This window comes from the organism of the source record quoted next, unplaced genomic scaffold, assembly GCF_019419815.1.
Source record: "Pyrus x bretschneideri cultivar Hongxiangsu unplaced genomic scaffold, Pyrus_bretschneideri_v1 Contig1, whole genome shotgun sequence".
Lineage (NCBI taxonomy): Eukaryota > Viridiplantae > Streptophyta > Magnoliopsida > Rosales > Rosaceae > Pyrus > Pyrus x bretschneideri.
Window position 1 is genome coordinate 9,397,608 of NW_025999390.1, and position 16,659 is coordinate 9,414,266.

At 35.9% G+C, this 16,659-nt stretch overlaps 1 protein-coding gene and 1 pseudogene across 3 annotated transcripts; one reads left to right on the forward strand and one right to left on the reverse strand.

Moving 5' to 3' along the window:
• Window positions 1-6,535: 6,535 nt before the first annotated feature.
• LOC103949092 lies at window positions 6,536-12,186 on the reverse strand (annotated as a pseudogene).
• A 2,091-nt stretch (window positions 12,187-14,277) lies between these two features.
• LOC103949093 (cytochrome c oxidase assembly factor 6) lies at window positions 14,278-16,293 on the forward strand. 3 transcript variants are annotated; one of them, XM_048564807.1, is made up of 4 exons: window positions 14,278-14,466; window positions 14,573-14,710; window positions 14,844-14,919; window positions 16,137-16,293. In XM_048564807.1, the coding sequence occupies exons 1-4, from the start codon at window positions 14,383-14,385 to the stop codon at window positions 16,190-16,192; spliced, it is 354 nt and encodes a 117-aa protein (XP_048420764.1). In that variant the 5' UTR covers window positions 14,278-14,382; the 3' UTR covers window positions 16,193-16,293. The 3 variants fall into 3 exon arrangements, with proteins under 3 accessions (XP_048420764.1, XP_009358464.1, XP_009358463.1); XM_009360189.3 differs by lacking the exon at window positions 16,137-16,293 and adding an exon at window positions 15,380-15,751 and having other exon boundaries at window positions 14,280-14,466; XM_009360188.3 differs by lacking the exon at window positions 16,137-16,293 and having other exon boundaries at window positions 14,281-14,466; window positions 14,844-15,170.
• Window positions 16,294-16,659: the final 366 nt, after the last annotated feature.

Consider the following 16,659-nt stretch of genomic DNA (forward strand, 5'->3'; position numbering starts at 1 on the left):
TAGAAAATTTTATTTTTTGAGAGCTTTTCCTTAACATTTCTCCTTTGAAAATTGTCAAAGTTACACCACTAACTTAGTACTAGTTGTGGAATGTTGTGCTGAGAAGGGTCTGTAAATGCGTTGGCATCAAAAGTTCCATTGGCCACTTCTCCATTGCGGTTGCTCCTGTTTCAGCCGTTGGGTCCACGTATAATGTGATTCAATCTTAATCTCAGCCTTTAGATTTAACTTAGGGTTTTATATATTGGAGTGTTGGTGTGGTGTTTGGTGGGTTGGAACTGCTACGTTGGTGTAGTGAAAGGGAAGGGGCAGGGGAAAGGACACCCAGCAAAATGGAAGGGAGACAAAGATAAAGACGCCCATTAAATATCACCCACCCTTATCACTTATTAGTTTTCATCATATATCCCGAAAATCAGAAAATAATAAAGTGGCCTGTGAAAGATTGGTTTGAGGCACAAGCGAAGTCTCTGCATATGCCTACAGCCTACACATGCGTATGCGGCCTAAGTTACTGAAATATATATAGCTTAGGCGAATTTAATTTGTACAGCATTAGCCTAAGATGTTGTGTAAAGTTTGTTAATATTTCATAACCATTTATATGAAGTTTATTATATTGATTGACTTCGTATAATAAATTCGAAAAAACCTTAGACCTGTTTGAAAGTCTGTTGGATACGCGTGTCGACGCAGTATGTGGCTCTGCAATCGAACTAATTCTTAAATATCCAGTCCAGACAGTTCGCAAGTGCGCTACTATGTGTTTAGTGTTTGCGGTTAACGTGGCTAAGTTTGGACTGTAAAAAAATTCGATTGTATCCCCTTAATGTTCTTCGATTGCATACTAGTTTGTTTATAATGTCTACGTCGTGCACTTGGGAACCTAAGGGAGATATTGCATAATTTTTTACGATCAGAAATAGTCATATGAATCCTAAATTGCAACACATAAAGTGCACTTTCGAATAGGATAGCATCGTTACCAGAAGCATAAGGGGGAGATGAAGCGTATCAAATTATTATGATGACTAAATTCTCTAAAAATAGTCACAATGGGCAAAAAAGTGGATCAAATTGCAAGATAGAAGTTAAGACCAATATTCGGATCGAATGGGCAAATTTATTCAATTTGCAAACAACCGTGTTGGTGCTCATAATCGTATAAGATGTCCTTGCATGAAATGTAACAACTGTATTTAGGTGATACTGGACGAAGTCCAATATCTTTTGTATATGAATGGGATGGTACACATTTACTCCAATTAGACTGATCATGAAGTATTAGTATTACAACGGCAACATATTCCAGCAGTATAACACCTATGCATGAACTCTCTTCATATGGCCGTGTTGATGACGACTAAGAGATGGACATATTGAATGATATTTTTCCTAATGCTTCGCAAGCACTGGATTGCCCTAATGATTAGTGCATTCTTCTTCAACATGTTTGGATTTCAAATTCTTTTGTCTTCTTAGCGTAAATTAGTGTACAATATCACATATAGCAATTGGAATGATCATGGAGAATTATATCGGCAACATATTCTGGCAGTGGGATACTTGTGCATGAACTCTCTTCATCTGACCGTGTTGATGATGACCAAATGATGGACATATTGAATGATGCTTTTCCTAATACTTTCCTAATGTTTTCCCTAATGCTTTGCAAGCAGTTGGATTGCCATAGTGATTAGTGCATTCTTCTTCAACATGTTCAGATTTCAAATTCTTTTGTCTTCTTAGGGTAAAGTAGTATACAGTATCACATATAGCAATAGGATAACAAAACCAATAAATCCAAAATCGCAAAACTTTAGCAAACAAAAGCTGCACAAATAACTAAATCCATTTCAGTCTAACATCTATTATTAAGGTACTCTTACGATGAATTTTAGCTCAATCAATTAATAATCACATCTATTGTTGAGGCCTTAAGTTCAATCTTTTATCTTTTAATAATGTGGTACAAATTTGTCAATCACATAAGGTGAATTATACATCAAGAGTTTGACAAAATAATTTCTAATTTATGACATGGCTCCGTTCCTAATTATGTCGAAGCCTTTTAGGATTAAACGCCACTCATGTTGAACCAGCAAGTAGTTAAGTGGGTCACAATATCAGTGTTTGACTATTTGGCTCATCTTTCTGAAACTCTGACATGATATCAAAGCAGGGTTTATCTAAACCCGTACACAACCCTAATTAATAAGTATGTTCTAATAGTGTAGTATTTACGTGCTTGTCTTTCCTCGCCAACGTGTCTTCCCGTGTGACCGTGGTCCCATGTGAGGGAGATGTTGAAAATCTCACATCCGCTGTTTGACATAACAATTTACAACTTATAATTATATGATTTCATTCCTGATTGCACCACAGCTTTTATGATAAATTCCTACTTTTACTGGACTAGCAAGTGGTTAAGTATGCAATAATATTTGTATTGAACTATTTGGACAGTCTTTCTAAAACTTTGCCAAAAAATTATATCACTCATCAATAAAGATGAATACTATTAAATCATGACACTAGTGAATATGACAATATTAAAACCAAAGTGGAAAAGAAAAGGAAAAATGCTAGTTAATGTAAAATTTAATAGCCTTGGACTGACCCATGATCTCGCATGAAGGCCCTCGAGGTCCAATTAAATGGTTCACGGAACTCCACCTGCCTAGTGAGTAGTTTGAACTAAGAGAAATGCTAAGGAGACTCTTTAGCATTTCCCTTGAGCTAATCAGAAGCAAATCGCTTTGCTCTTTATTCAAAGTTCATACTCTAGTCTTTGGATTCCGAGCTAGCCAGGACCATGGGGACAAAGTCCAGACGAGATTCTCAACCAGATTAGCTTCTTAGGTGAAATTGTATACTAGTTTATGTTCTTTTATCTTCTTGTCTAGTGTCAACTGTTGCCAATGTTACTATGTTAGGATGGCTTGCATTGTTAATGCTTAGTACTTGAGGTAGTAATTACAGGTTTTTACATGCAAGTCCTCGAAAACAGCACACTTAAAACAACTTCAAACTCAATACTTTATAGAAAAAACATAATATACTCTGTAACACTAAAGAAGTTTCATAATTAAGAATTGACTAAAACATAACAAGTGAATAGATGAGGTATCTTTTTCACCAATTAATTAAGCTCTTGAAGTGTTTTTGTATAATAGTAGAAGTTGTCCAAATGTTTGTTCTAACTATGTTTTCCACCATTTCATAGGCCACATTGGCTTCCCAAAAAATAAATAATAAAAAAAAAAGGATCATTTTCATAGAATGAGGATCCTCTTTGTGAGGATCCTGAGGATTCTCAAATTGTGTCCGTTCATCGTTGCGTCAGAAATCATTTTAAATACTTTTATTTAAAATTAAATATGAACATATCTGATGAAAACTGATCACACGATGTACGATGAACAGACACGATTTGAGGATTTCCAAGATCCTCACAAAGAGGATCCAGAGAGGATCCTTATTCATTTTCATAAGCCAAAATTTCACTATTTGCAAAAATACTTTAATGGGTTTTTATCACAAATGGTCTTTAAAATTGACCCACTCCATCAAGAGACGGTCCTTGAATTGAAAATCTATTAATGTAGTTTCTAAAATGGATGTCGCAAATTAATATTGTCATTCCGTCACAACTCTGTCAAAAATCTATTAAGTACTGACGTGACACAAAATTAGGTCTCAAAAGTTTAATAAATATTGCCATGTAGATTAAAATATTTAAATAATAAAAAGTAATTTTGTTCTTATGTAATTAAAAACTTAAAAAAGAAAAAAAAAGAAGAAGAAGATGTACAGCTCTTCTTCTTCTTCCCCTCCCACCCTACCAACCACTACATTGCCACCACACCCGTCGCATAAGTAATTGTAGAGATGGCAACGGTTCGGTTTGGAAATGGAAATGCTATATTTATTCCTATAACCATGAAAATTAACTATATCCATAACCGCAAATTAACCATCATGTATAATTCATAACCATACCCCTATTGGTTAACGGGTATATCCATATTCGTCAATAAAAAAATATATTCGTTCAGTTGAGACATTTGATGTATAAATGTTCCAATAAATGGATCTTGTTGAGTATAAAAATTAAAACATTGACGATTTTGACTTGTCTTTGATATCTCCCATAAGCACCATTGAGTTTTCATTGATTTTGATTCAAAATTTTACTTTCCTACAAAATGCAACTTTTGTATTCTCAGGGTAATGAATATACAAATACATACATACATACATACATATATATATTATACTATTATATTATATATAAACTACATTTTTTACTATTCGGGTTGGATTCGGTTATGGATACGGTTTGGGAACCGCTATAACCATATCCAAAATCATAACCTAATAATATAAACGGTTTTTCCCCATATCCAAAATATATCCAAACTTCCATACCCAAATCCGTTCCATTCGGGCGGTTATTGGGTTTAATGGTTAGAATTGTCATCCCTAACTACAACCAAATAGATAGCCCATCATATCCATATAGGAGAACTTTGTTAACCTTTTTTTTTTTTTTTTTTTTGCGCCACGAATCATCATCAATTATATATAGGGATGTAGGGGTGGACACTTAAAACCGAAACACAAACTATATCGGACTGCACTGAACGGTTCGGTTTTGCGATTTTGAAACAATTTCGGTTTTGAAACCAAACCTCAAAGTAGGAAACAGTTTGGTTTCGGTTTTGGCTTTTGAAAACCGCACTGAAACCTGTACCGCACCGTAAATATTAATAAGCATTTAATTAAATGTCCAAATTAGATGTCATATTTTAATTGGTTGTTTGTTAGAGTCCATACATTTAGTATGAACTCAACCACACTAGAATATCACCATTCATCACTTTTTTTCTCTTCTACATAATATCATCACTCATCAGTAGGGCCAGGCACTTGAATGCATTGTCTTACACTAGATATGTGATCAACGGGTAAATGTTCCACACAAAGGACGTTGAGAAATCGAAATTGCAAGGAAATAATGCATAGCTTCCTCAGTAGATTTGAGGGTGCAACCATGCAAATCTGTTTGCTGAGCAATTATAATATATATCTACCATGAGTCCATGACATTGGATCATTGATACATGTTATCGACTGCACAGAGTATGCATGTAAAGTTGCAAACCATTCATTCATTTCTTTTTGCCAATCGTTAAATTTTTGCGTGGCAATTGGTACCTAGTTAGCTAATAAGGTTACTTTGTGAGGACTTTTTACTGGTTTTTAATGAGGGATTAATTTCATTTTATATACGAATTTATGACATTTGTAGTGGTTCGATTAGCTACTGCTTAAGTTTAATTTGTACCCTTTAGAAGCACTTTATAAGATGTCTAGATTGGGAAATGCTTAATAATATGTTCTAATCTTTCATTTCAAGTTCTAATTTATGATCTTACTAGAAACTACTCTTCTTCTAGATAAGTTTTCTTAAAAAAAAGTTCTTTGTTGATTGCATTCATGTAAAGCTTGAGATAACGAGTGTTTCATATTTTAAATTGTATATTCTTTTCTTAAAAATCGAACCGAAACCGTTTGAAACTGCACCAAACCGAACCAAACATTTTGGTTTTATTTTGGTTTTGGTTTCAAAACTGCACCGAACCAAACTGCAAAAAATTTCGATTTTAGTTTCAATTTCACTCAAAACCGCATCGAACCGAACTATATCTACGTTAAGAATGCAAGCCGGTCGAAGCGCATGAATGTGATGGGTGGGATCCACAGTAGCTAGCTAGTCTTTCCACTCAAGTAATTATGCTTCATACAATCCCAGCCCATGCTCTTCCTCCTACCCAAGCCCAACATCATCTTCCTATGCTGGTGATCAAAATGCTGGTGGCAGATCTCTTATCCTCCGGCTCAAAAACCTCTCATCTACATCCTCTTCAACCTCCTCTTCCAAACTGCTGAACCTCTACATTCATGGCGGTTCTATCAGAGCTCCTGTTACCCCTCCATTAACCTCCCCAACTGCCAGAACACCGATAATGAGAACTGAATGTGATGATCATCAATCTGTTCGCCCAGGTTGGGCTGGGCAGCAATACCCCTCCCTGCCTTTTTTTGTTTTTTTTTTCCCCCTTTTTTTTGAAGTTTTTAATAATACAAAAAATTAAAATTGTTTTTTATTATTTAAAATTATTAATCCATACGACAATATTTAATTAGATATATGAAACCTACGTGGCACCTCAGAATAAAATAAATTTTTTATGGAATTACATCGAAATGACTATATTAATTTGAAACATTCATTTTCAAAGACTATATCAATTAATTTTCAATTTCAAAAATGATCTTGATTGAATGAGTCAAATTTAAGGACCATTTTTTTTTATAAAACCCCTACTTTAGAAGAAAAATATAACAAAACATCTGAGCAAGAAAGTATCACCAGAAGGACACTAAAAACAGCCCAAAAATTGCTGTTAACTCAACCCTGGAATGCAGGAATGATCTTCCATCCCTGCGAATTATATGCAAGCAGGCATCAAATATAACAAAACTTCTCATCAATAAGCAATTAAGAGTACCTTAATCCATTTCAGTCTAACATCCTGTAAGTTTAAAAGGATGGATATATATGTTTAGTAATCAGAACCTAATTAATGATATTCCCTGCAAAAGCTCAAACAAAAATTCTGAGGCATTGAAGGGTGAACTTTAACATGTTCAAGGCTAATGCGCCACCTCGTTGCAGATCTCCACGCCGAAGAGCCTGAAACGTTTCTTTTGATCAGCAAGGATTCCATCAGCTTCATTAATATTTTGGCTTACAGATTCTAGTTTACATTTATTATATTGGTAATTAGTAGCCTCATTCTCAACCAAGCAGTTAATGTTGTCGTCTTCGCTTTCAGCACCATCCCAATTAACTTCAACCATGTAAAATGTTTGAGGCTCCTTATTGCCATTGTCCCCCAATTGCTTGTACTGGCGTTGAAAGAATGTAAGAATGTCTTTGGCCTTCAAATGGTGCGTCTTTACAAACCGACTCCAACCCCTGGTGAACACAAAACTCCTGCTGCTCTTCCAATAACAGTACCGGAAAGTCCACGACCTCATCATCTTATCGTAAAACACCAGCTGGCTGGAGCTACTCTCAACCTTCTGACTTATGGCTTCCGATATGCTGGGAAAGCACCGTTTAGCATTGGTAACCGGTATCACAAGTCTATTCAGCTTACCCACATCACTTGGCGTCAGCTCTTTTTGGAAAAGAAGTCGGTTCAACATCTTTGCATTTCCATTGCTATGCACCCTAACCAAGCTGCCAAATTGGATATCACTCCTCAAACTCTTGCTTGCAGCGCAACTCTTTTGATATTCTAAGAACTCAGCCTGGTAGGAACCATCCTTGATCATTCTCAACACAGCTTCTTTGGAGTACTGATTTTGAAAGTGTGGCTCTTCAAAGGTGACTTTGGTCCACGGAAAGTTGCGATGGCACTCCCAGCCGCGAAGCTTGATTGCAGCGCTATCATAAGCCATAGCTGCTTCATTCTCAGAACTGAACGTGCCAAGCCAAACCCTTTCGTGGTTGGCATATATCTGGGCACCCCAATGCCCATTTGGCTGCTCAACAACTCCTTTGAACCTTTTCGATACATGCCTACTAGCACCATCCGATGAGTCATTCGCAGCAAGGTTTGGATCACAAACTTCTTCAACGTTGCGTTTCAGCCCCACATTTGAGATCGTTCTTGACATGACCTCTTCCATAACGCTTCTGCAGTTATAGTAGGAAGTTAATACTGACGTGAAATCAAGAAGTTAAACACGTTATGGTAAACTAAATAACTCATCTGAAATCAACACAAAATAAGGGGCTAGTTATAAGGACACAGGTAATTGAATTCTTGTATGAACTTTGCACTCTGATGCACGAAAACCAAAACTATGGAGATGCTTATAGCTGGAGAACAAAAGCATATTGCAATTAGGGCTGGGACCTAACTGATTAGCCTTCTATTGCGATTAGTGTTACACTACACTGTTTTAAACCATTCAGGGTTATGATCAATGTATCCCATTCTCTTCATAGTTTCTCAACTGTCCTCATCATAAAACCCGAAAACCTTTAGGGGGTAGTGACATGCACTTCATTAAGAGAAAAAGGAAATAACTCGTCCACGGAAAATTGAACAATCCTGTTTGGCTTATGTACAACTAAAGAGGAGAAACACAATAATTAAACACATTGATACGTTAATTGTTCAAACAAATAAAAGAAAGGCTTCGTGGAATTGGTCTATTAATTTCAAACACAAAGACTCAAGGAAAAGGACCGTCAATGGTTGAGAATAACCTGAGAGAGATATAGATACAAATCATAGTTGTTAACATGTCAACTTTGTAATTTAAAATACAAACACAAAACTTTAATTTTTTATAAACTGCTCCAGAAAATCCACAAATTCCAATCGAAACAAGTTATAAGAAGGTCAAAACTAGGCAACTTAATCAAGGGAACACTCTGGCATCTTTTAAGTTATTTAATTTTAGGCCAAGAAGAACTCAAGCCATTCAATTATCACCAAACAATACAAATTCATGTAGGAGTCATTGTTCCAAAACATAATTGTAATATGAAACCATGATACTCAGAAAGCATCCTTCAAATGTAGCCAATCAAGAAACCAAAAGAGAGAATAACTGAAACAACAAGATTTTAGACCAATTTTGTAAACCATATGATGTGGTGGTTAATGGTTGGAGTTCTTTTTCTCTAGCATTGAATCAACTGTGTAGAGTACTGATAAGAGACTAAGCAAATCTGTTTATATATATTCAAACGTTAGGTATTTAATATGAAGATCATGTATTGAATGAGCATCTCAACCAGATTATCAGATCTTGTGAGCTTCATATTAAATACCTAACGTTTGAATATATATAAACAGTATCCTGGAAACTTAAATTATGTAAACTAGTTTTGAGTTAAAGAATTATACAATAGTAAAAAAGATATAATTGTTATTGTTCCTGCATAACAAGTCCAGGAAAAAAAAGAGAGAATCTCATCAATTTATGAAATCTTCTTCAATGACTCAAAGTTCAGTATCAAGTCAATTTCTCATGTCCTCATAAAAAGTTAAAAATCACCCGAGCAGTTCTTCAAACTAAACACACAAATCCCCCTTACACAAACAAAAAAAACTTTAAAAGCCAGGCAGAAAAAGGATTTACAGTAGAAAAACTTAAGAGACCAGCATTAAAAGAAGCCATAAAAATAGAAGAAATAGTGAATAAATAGCAAATAAATAAATAAATAAAACTCATGAAGTTTGTAATCTTTAGGTAGATAACAACTGTTACCTAGATGAATAACCTGCTGCAAATAAACGAAGCAGCAAATCTGTTGCTCCTGAATTCAATACAAGAATTAGTTCCTATCGGAGAAGCAAAATAAAAACCAACAACACATATAGAAGAATATCAAAAACTCTATTTGGGCCAACCTAGATAAAGCTAAACCCTAGCTATTCATCCATTCATTCACCTTGAAACGAAGCAAAAAATCTTCCCAAAAATGGGCAGTAAATCAGAATCCTGGAAAATCTGGCAATTGAATGAATTTGTGACATGTAAAAGGAAATTCGTCCCATCGTTGAAAAGGTAAGTAATGATAAAAGAAAAGTTGAGATATGGAGAGATGAGGGAACTATGAATTTCTGTCCATATTTGGCACCGCGCTGTGACCCACAAGGGTTTCTGTTTCCTCTTTCCGCCTCCAGCTTCCACAACAAAATCCGGGTTTGAGTTTAAACCGGAAAATGTGCATATCATCATCAATGCACCCAAAAAAAAGAAAATCTAATCAGCAAATTGGAATCGTTATGAATATGAAAGAAATTAATCATTGTCTAGGTTTTGAAGAAAAGAGTACCTTTTGGAAAGGGATCATCTCCAGATCTCTTCCTTCTAATCCACTAAGTCCAGAAATCCGGACCATTGAAATTTGATTCATCGGTTACAAACAGGGGCACATTTAAAAAATTATAATAACTTTAGTCGTTTGATCAAATTTCAATAGTTCGGATCCTCAGATTTAGTGGATTAGGAAGAAGAGATCTGGAGAGGATCCATTTTCTACCTTTTGATGGTGTAGCAGACACGGGTAATTGACTAGAACACTCTGCTCCCTCATCTGCATTTAAGTTCAAATATTTTTTTACAGTAAATTATATGAATTTCGCTTTAATACTTTACATGAGTTCAGTGTAGAAAATCACTTGTATCAAAAAATAAAAATAAAAACCTTGTGATGGTGTGGATATGATGCTGAGAGAGAAGAATAAACATAAAAATAAATAATTTTAGTAGAAGAGGAAGGGTTTGTATTTCCAGAATATATGAGGCATGAAGAATGAAATGAACAAAGGTGTCCGTTAAAATGTGAACAGTTGGAAGGATTAATTAGTACCTTGATTAGCAAAGGACCATCAAAAACGCTAATTTCAAACTCCATAGACATTAATGATAAATACTACAGTAATACTGAATTGTGATATAATAAATTCGCGTATACTTTTGTTTTTCATACACGCTTTCTAAAACTTAAACATACAATATATTTATTATACACGTATATAGTCACATCTAATACCCGTTATCTTCACATATTTCGCATAATTTTATTAAACATAAAATTCACGTTTTTTAACAAAGAAACAAATTAATTCACACAAAAAAAAATTAACTAATAAATTAAATGAATACATACTAAAATTTTAAAAAATGACCGAATTTTCTAAAATAAATTTTTAACAAAGCGCCGAATAATACAAGTATGTATGTATTTTTCACGTACTATATTCGTTCTGTATTTTACTATAGTAAATCTTGAAAGAGGAAAACAAAGAAGCTAGGGCTAGAAGATTAGATCTGTGATAATGATAATGGTGATGAAACCTGAGACTCAGTTATTTATCAGTGGGACTTGAGAGAGTGGATGCACACTAGTCCACACATACTGGATATCATCTTCCAAACGAGAAGAAGAGACAAGGTCGGAGGGTCTGCCTGGGAAAATGAAAAAGCAATAATAATTGATTGGAAAAATACATATAAAGGGGATAAATAAATAAATTCAATTCTTATCTTCTTGAAAGAATGAAAGAAAGAGTACACCTGGAAAGTGGAAGCTGAGACGGTAGTAGGTAGAAGAACTGAGAGAGAGATCGAGAGGAGGAACATAGAAAGACATAATGAAAGGGAGGGCAGCGCAGGCGGCGGGCGGCTGACAGAAAGAGAAGTGAGCACACATCACGCTAAGGTATAGCTTTATACAATTGCCCGTGTGTGCTCACTCTCTTCTGTCAGCACCACTCGTTACTAGTCCAGTGATCTACTACTCTCCCTCATCCACTCAGCTTCTCTCTCTCTCTCTCTCTCTCTCTCTCTCTCTCTGCTACTTGGTCTTTATATTAGTATATTACACTACTTAATTACAGCAGCTTTTTTTTCAATCTTCTATTTATTGCCGACAACTCCATTACCTATATTATCTTCTTCCTCGACTAAAATAGATATGAAGATCTACTAACACACCATACTCCCCACTCTACTCTAGCTAAGGTTCATTTTGTATAGAAGGGCCTCGTGGTTCAACTCGTCAAGAGCATGTACCATTGAATATGAGGTCATGAATTCAAGTGTTTCCTCTCTTGCTATCATTTTTATTAGAATTAAAAGGCAAAAATATTTACCTTAACTTATTTAGGGCGCCTCTTTGTATTGAACCAAAATAAGAAATTGGGTATTAGCAAGGATTACTATATATGTGTTTACTAATTATCTGAGAATCAAAACAAACGAACATATAATATTAGAAACTCACCAACTGATTTAGTGAAATTGGTCTCTTGATTAGTTGTTATGCGCTGAGGGTTGGGTCAGTAGACTTCCAACCTCCCTTGTCTTTGTGCTTTCTCGCGATAGCCTTCCTTGCTCTTCGTAAGTTCGTATGAGTTGGCTAGTAGTGATTGAGATTTTGTGGCTTGTTTTGTGGTCCGGTGCTTGGATTAGTCTAGTTAACTTGTCTTCTAGTAGTGATTGAGATTTTGTGGCTTGTATTGTGGTCGGGTAGTAGTGATTGAAATTTTTGCTTGGATTAGTTGACTTGGTCCTTCTGCCTTGTTGTTCTGATGTGCCTCTTTTTGGCTTTTAATCAAATAACTTTTACTAAAAACATAGCTGTTTTGGGTGAGATTTACTTAATCTAATTGGCTTCAATTTTCACCCCTACTTTTTCGTTGCATTGTTGCAATCGTGATACATATATATATACAAGCCCTTTTATACAAAAGGATTCTAATTTTTTGAAAAAAAAAAAGGGGATTAGGGGTGGGGCATATTCTACATCAAATTTTAATGATTCGAACGGTCTATTTTGTTAAGTCTCGATTCATAGATTATCCTTGTAAAAATTCAATTCAATCCGAAACTATTTGCCTATTTTATTATCAAGATCAAATTTCATTGTCTCTTGTATAACAAAGTATTCATTCATTTCTTTGAATCCAATTAGATGTCTTAAATATTTCCAATTTGGCTAATACTTTGCAAGGATGATCAATGAGGTACAACTTAAAAAATGGACGGTTCGGATCGTTAAAGTTCGATGTGATGTGGACCCCACAGCTAATTCCTATTTTTATATAATAAAAAAAATGAGAATCTCTTCCCTTAAAGACTTCTTATATACATCCTCACTGACCTTCTTCACATTTTTATCCATAACGAGGTTCTGAACCTGGAACATTTTCTAATATTAGGATGAGAAGCAATATTTGACTAAGACCTAGTTGATAACTTCCTTAACATTTATAATGAAAACAGCTGGTATATAACTGTTGCAAAGAAGTTGTCATAAGTTCTAAGCAAAATTTATACGTTTTTGCATACAAACGAGTGTCTTTTCTTCCCTAATATCTCCTTTGGATGCTATACATACTAGGTCTACGCCTAGTGTGAAGTAGTGACGGAGCCACTTAAGGACTAGAATGGGCACGATTCCGTCCTGAATTTTTTTTTTTCAAATTGGTTCACATATATGTACCTAAATGGAGAGCACCAATTGGTAACTTGACCTTCCAATGATTACTACCACCCTCCAATGGAACTCTCAGTTTAGCTAAGAAATCTGGAGCATCAAATCAGACAAACAATAGCCACTTCCACAATTTTGTTCTAATATCTTGGACATAAATCTTCCCTCGTATTTTCTTCTATTCTCCTTTCATCTATTATTTTTAGACCCATGAAACCAAAATTAAAATACAAATAAATTGTTTCAATGAGCAAAAACAAAATCAGAACTTTTTTCTCTCGTTTCTAACGCAACACACACACACACACACATACACACACACAAGGACATTATTTTTCTTTGCCTATCTTTGTGTTTTCTATATGCCTTCGATTCTTTCATATGATGTTAACTGAATGGTGCCTCTCCTCTAATGAATTTCTAGCTTCGATTATCAGAGTATCCTCAATTTGTTTGACTGGTGTAGGTTTATCACAAATTACCACCTACACAATTTAATAAGTGTGGGGTTTATCATAAAAGGCTTGGTGTCAATTTACTATTGCACAGTTTGACGGGGTTTATCACAAATTACCACCTGCACAATTTGACAGGTGTGGGGTTTATCACAAAAGGCTTGGTGTTAGTTGGAGTGGAGATTGGGAAATTTAAATTCTTCTTTTCTTAGAGAGACGCCATTGTGGGATATTTCAACACGTTCCTTCACGTAGGATCCAATTAGTGGGTCAGAGGTGGGAGATCCATACATCGACAACCACTTGGAGCCAAGGGGACCCACCCATCACGTGGCTACACGGGGCCGTTCCTTGGCTCTAATACCATGTCAAATTATCAGACATTGGCCCAAGGTGCACTCCAACAACATCAATATTGTCACAAACTTATTCATTACCACATGCACAGTTTGACAGGTGTGGGTTTTATCACAAAGATTCTCGTTGTTAATTAGACTGTGATTATGATATTTAAACTCTTATTTTCTCGAAGAGACGGCTGATATGTGATATTTCAACGTAATATAATCCACTCAAATTTCATATGGTGTGAGATACCAAGTTTCTACATATAAATCTTTCTGAACCATGGGCCCTTTAGTCTAAAGGCCCATTTCATCAAATTCCATTCAAGTCGATCCACGAACACTATGGCTTAATACCCAGCTCGGCCCCATGCGGCCCATTCACTCATACGCGCGTTCGGATCTTACGCAGCGGTCGTCGCCGACTCACAGCAGCTGAACAGAATCATAAGATCAGAGCTTTCTCCCTTCTGATTTCGAATCAATGGCCACGGAAGCTTACGCCGCACGAAACCCAGCAGAGGTTCACACGGACGTCCTTTCCAATGCCAGACAAGCTTGCTACAAGGTGCTACTTCTCTCTGAATCTCTCTCCTCCCTTGTTTTTCTCCTGAAATGTAGATGTCAAGGATTGAAATTTGGGGTTTAACCTGCAATTTGACGTGTTCGGAAAGGCTCGGGACGCTTTCTATGCGTGTGTGGAGAAAGAATCGGACAAGAAGCAGACCGAAATCGCGTCGAAGGGCCTGTTGTACCCAGCAGAATGCAAAGCTTCGAGGGAGGAGTTTGTCAAACACTGCCGTACTTCTTGGGTAAAATTTGAAATCCCCAATTCTCAAATTTCAATTTTTGCTTCACATTTTGGGTTTCTTGGAGCACAAAGTTTTAATTTTTATTTATTGGGTTTTTGTTCTTTGTTTAATTTTAATGTTTTTGGGGTTTTAGGTGAAGCATTTTGATGCGCTCTACTGCAAGAACAAGAGTCTGAAGAGGCTTTTGGATGATAAAGATTCGAGGAAAGGTCCGTTGTCACTTCCACAGCTTTACACTTTCAAGCCTACCACCACTAGTTAAAACTTTTCATGTCAACTTTTGGTTTAATGGGATCAGGTTAATGTGTTGCTGTTACTCTTATTGGCTATGAGAAGTTGTTTGTTGTACAGCAGTAGTAATGAAGAATTAATTGCCTAAAGCTTACTTCTTGTAGTTAAGGAAAATGAGTATCGGTTTCTGACTCAATTTTAATGGATGCATGCTGATGTTTAATGATTATTGATTACTAAATACATTTACGAAGATTTGCACTTACGTTTTCTAACGATACTGCTATGATACAATGCTTTAGTTTTGAGTTGTTTGACTCATTACTCGTATGCAATAACGTTACTAGGAATACCAGGGTCAAAGTGGGATTACTTATTACATGAAAACTTAGGAATAAGGATAGTTGAAGTGAATGGAAACTTTATCCATTTTGGCAGGAGTATAAAGCTTGAATTGGCCCCTGACACTGAAGGAGTCGTCCTGGTTAGTTCCTGGGTTCATGTTCAATTCATTATTCAATGGGAAGCAGAAATCTGTATGGTTTAAAGTTTGCACTGCAGAGGCAGTACCACATTAGGAAGCTGTCAATCTTTTGGTGTCAATGCATGTTTAAATAAGAAACAATGGAGAATATGGTGTATATATCCGACAAGATGTGTTTCTGGCAAAATTTGATGTAATAATTTGAAAGCTCACATATTTGGAATACTTCTTTGTGGTTCATATGTTTGATGAACTTGACACACCTAGGAAATCTAGGCAATTGGTAGAATGAAAGAAGTGCAGTGTTGTCAATGCTAGTGTTCTGATTCCAAGGTAGCCATGTAAGAGCATATGCATTCTTCTGACATTAATTTCTCCTTTCCGTGCATTTAGGGATACAGTTTATGCTTCGTTGCTGTATATGTTTTAGCATATTTGTAGGTATTGCGCATATTTTATGGACGCTTCTGTTGCAAACTTGGATTGCATTTATATGACCATCACCGTGTATGTGCCAATATCTTGGTGACACTTTTGGGCAACAGGTAGCATATGATGAAATGGTGAGAGTAAAACTGCGTCTTTGGCTTTGTAGGGATTTGCTGAGCATGTAGAGATTTTGAGAGCTTAGTCCTTAATGAGTAACAGAGGATTTGTAGGGCCAAACTGTCAGTAAACTTGTTTGATACGAAAACTGCAATTTGTTTACAGGTTTCGGAAACTTGAAACAGGAAGACGTGGTTAGGAATGCACAAGAAAAACTTTGATACGTTCCTTCTGTTTATTTTACATACTGGAGTAGAAATATTTGGAATGGTTCCATGAAACTGCAGCTTGTGCTGCTAGTTAGTGACAGTTGAGTCGAAATATATGGAGGGAGTTCGTTGTTGTAGGTTGTCGGACTGTCCTTTTTAGCTCTGGAACCGTACATTAGATCGTAAGTTCGAAGGGTCTGCTTGTAGCGGATCAAAACCCAGTTTCATCTAAGTTTTTCTCGTATTTAAGTACGATGAGATGACGTCTCTATACTCTCTAGGGTTGAATTAGAAATACCTTCACTTTTGTTTCTCAAGTACGAAAGAAACTTTAATAAAGCCGTTTAACTGTGACGGTTCTCAAGAAAGTGGCTTAGTGTGAAGTCGGATATGATCAAAATACATGAAGTCCATACTTTTGTGTGATTGAGATGCCCTGCCAATATCCACAGCAAGTTTTTATGGTTCATGTTTTTGCC

Coding starts and splice junctions, on each gene's coding strand:
- LOC103949093 (XM_048564807.1), top strand. CDS start 14,383: ATGGCCACGGAAGCTTACGCCGCACGAAACCCAGCAGAGGTTCACACG. Junction 14,711..14,843: donor AACACTGCCGTACTTCTTGG/GTAAAATTTGAA, acceptor TTGGGGTTTTAG/GTGAAGCATTTTGATGCGCT. Junction 14,920..16,136: donor TGATAAAGATTCGAGGAAAG/GTCCGTTGTCAC, acceptor ATTTGTTTACAG/GTTTCGGAAACTTGAAACAG.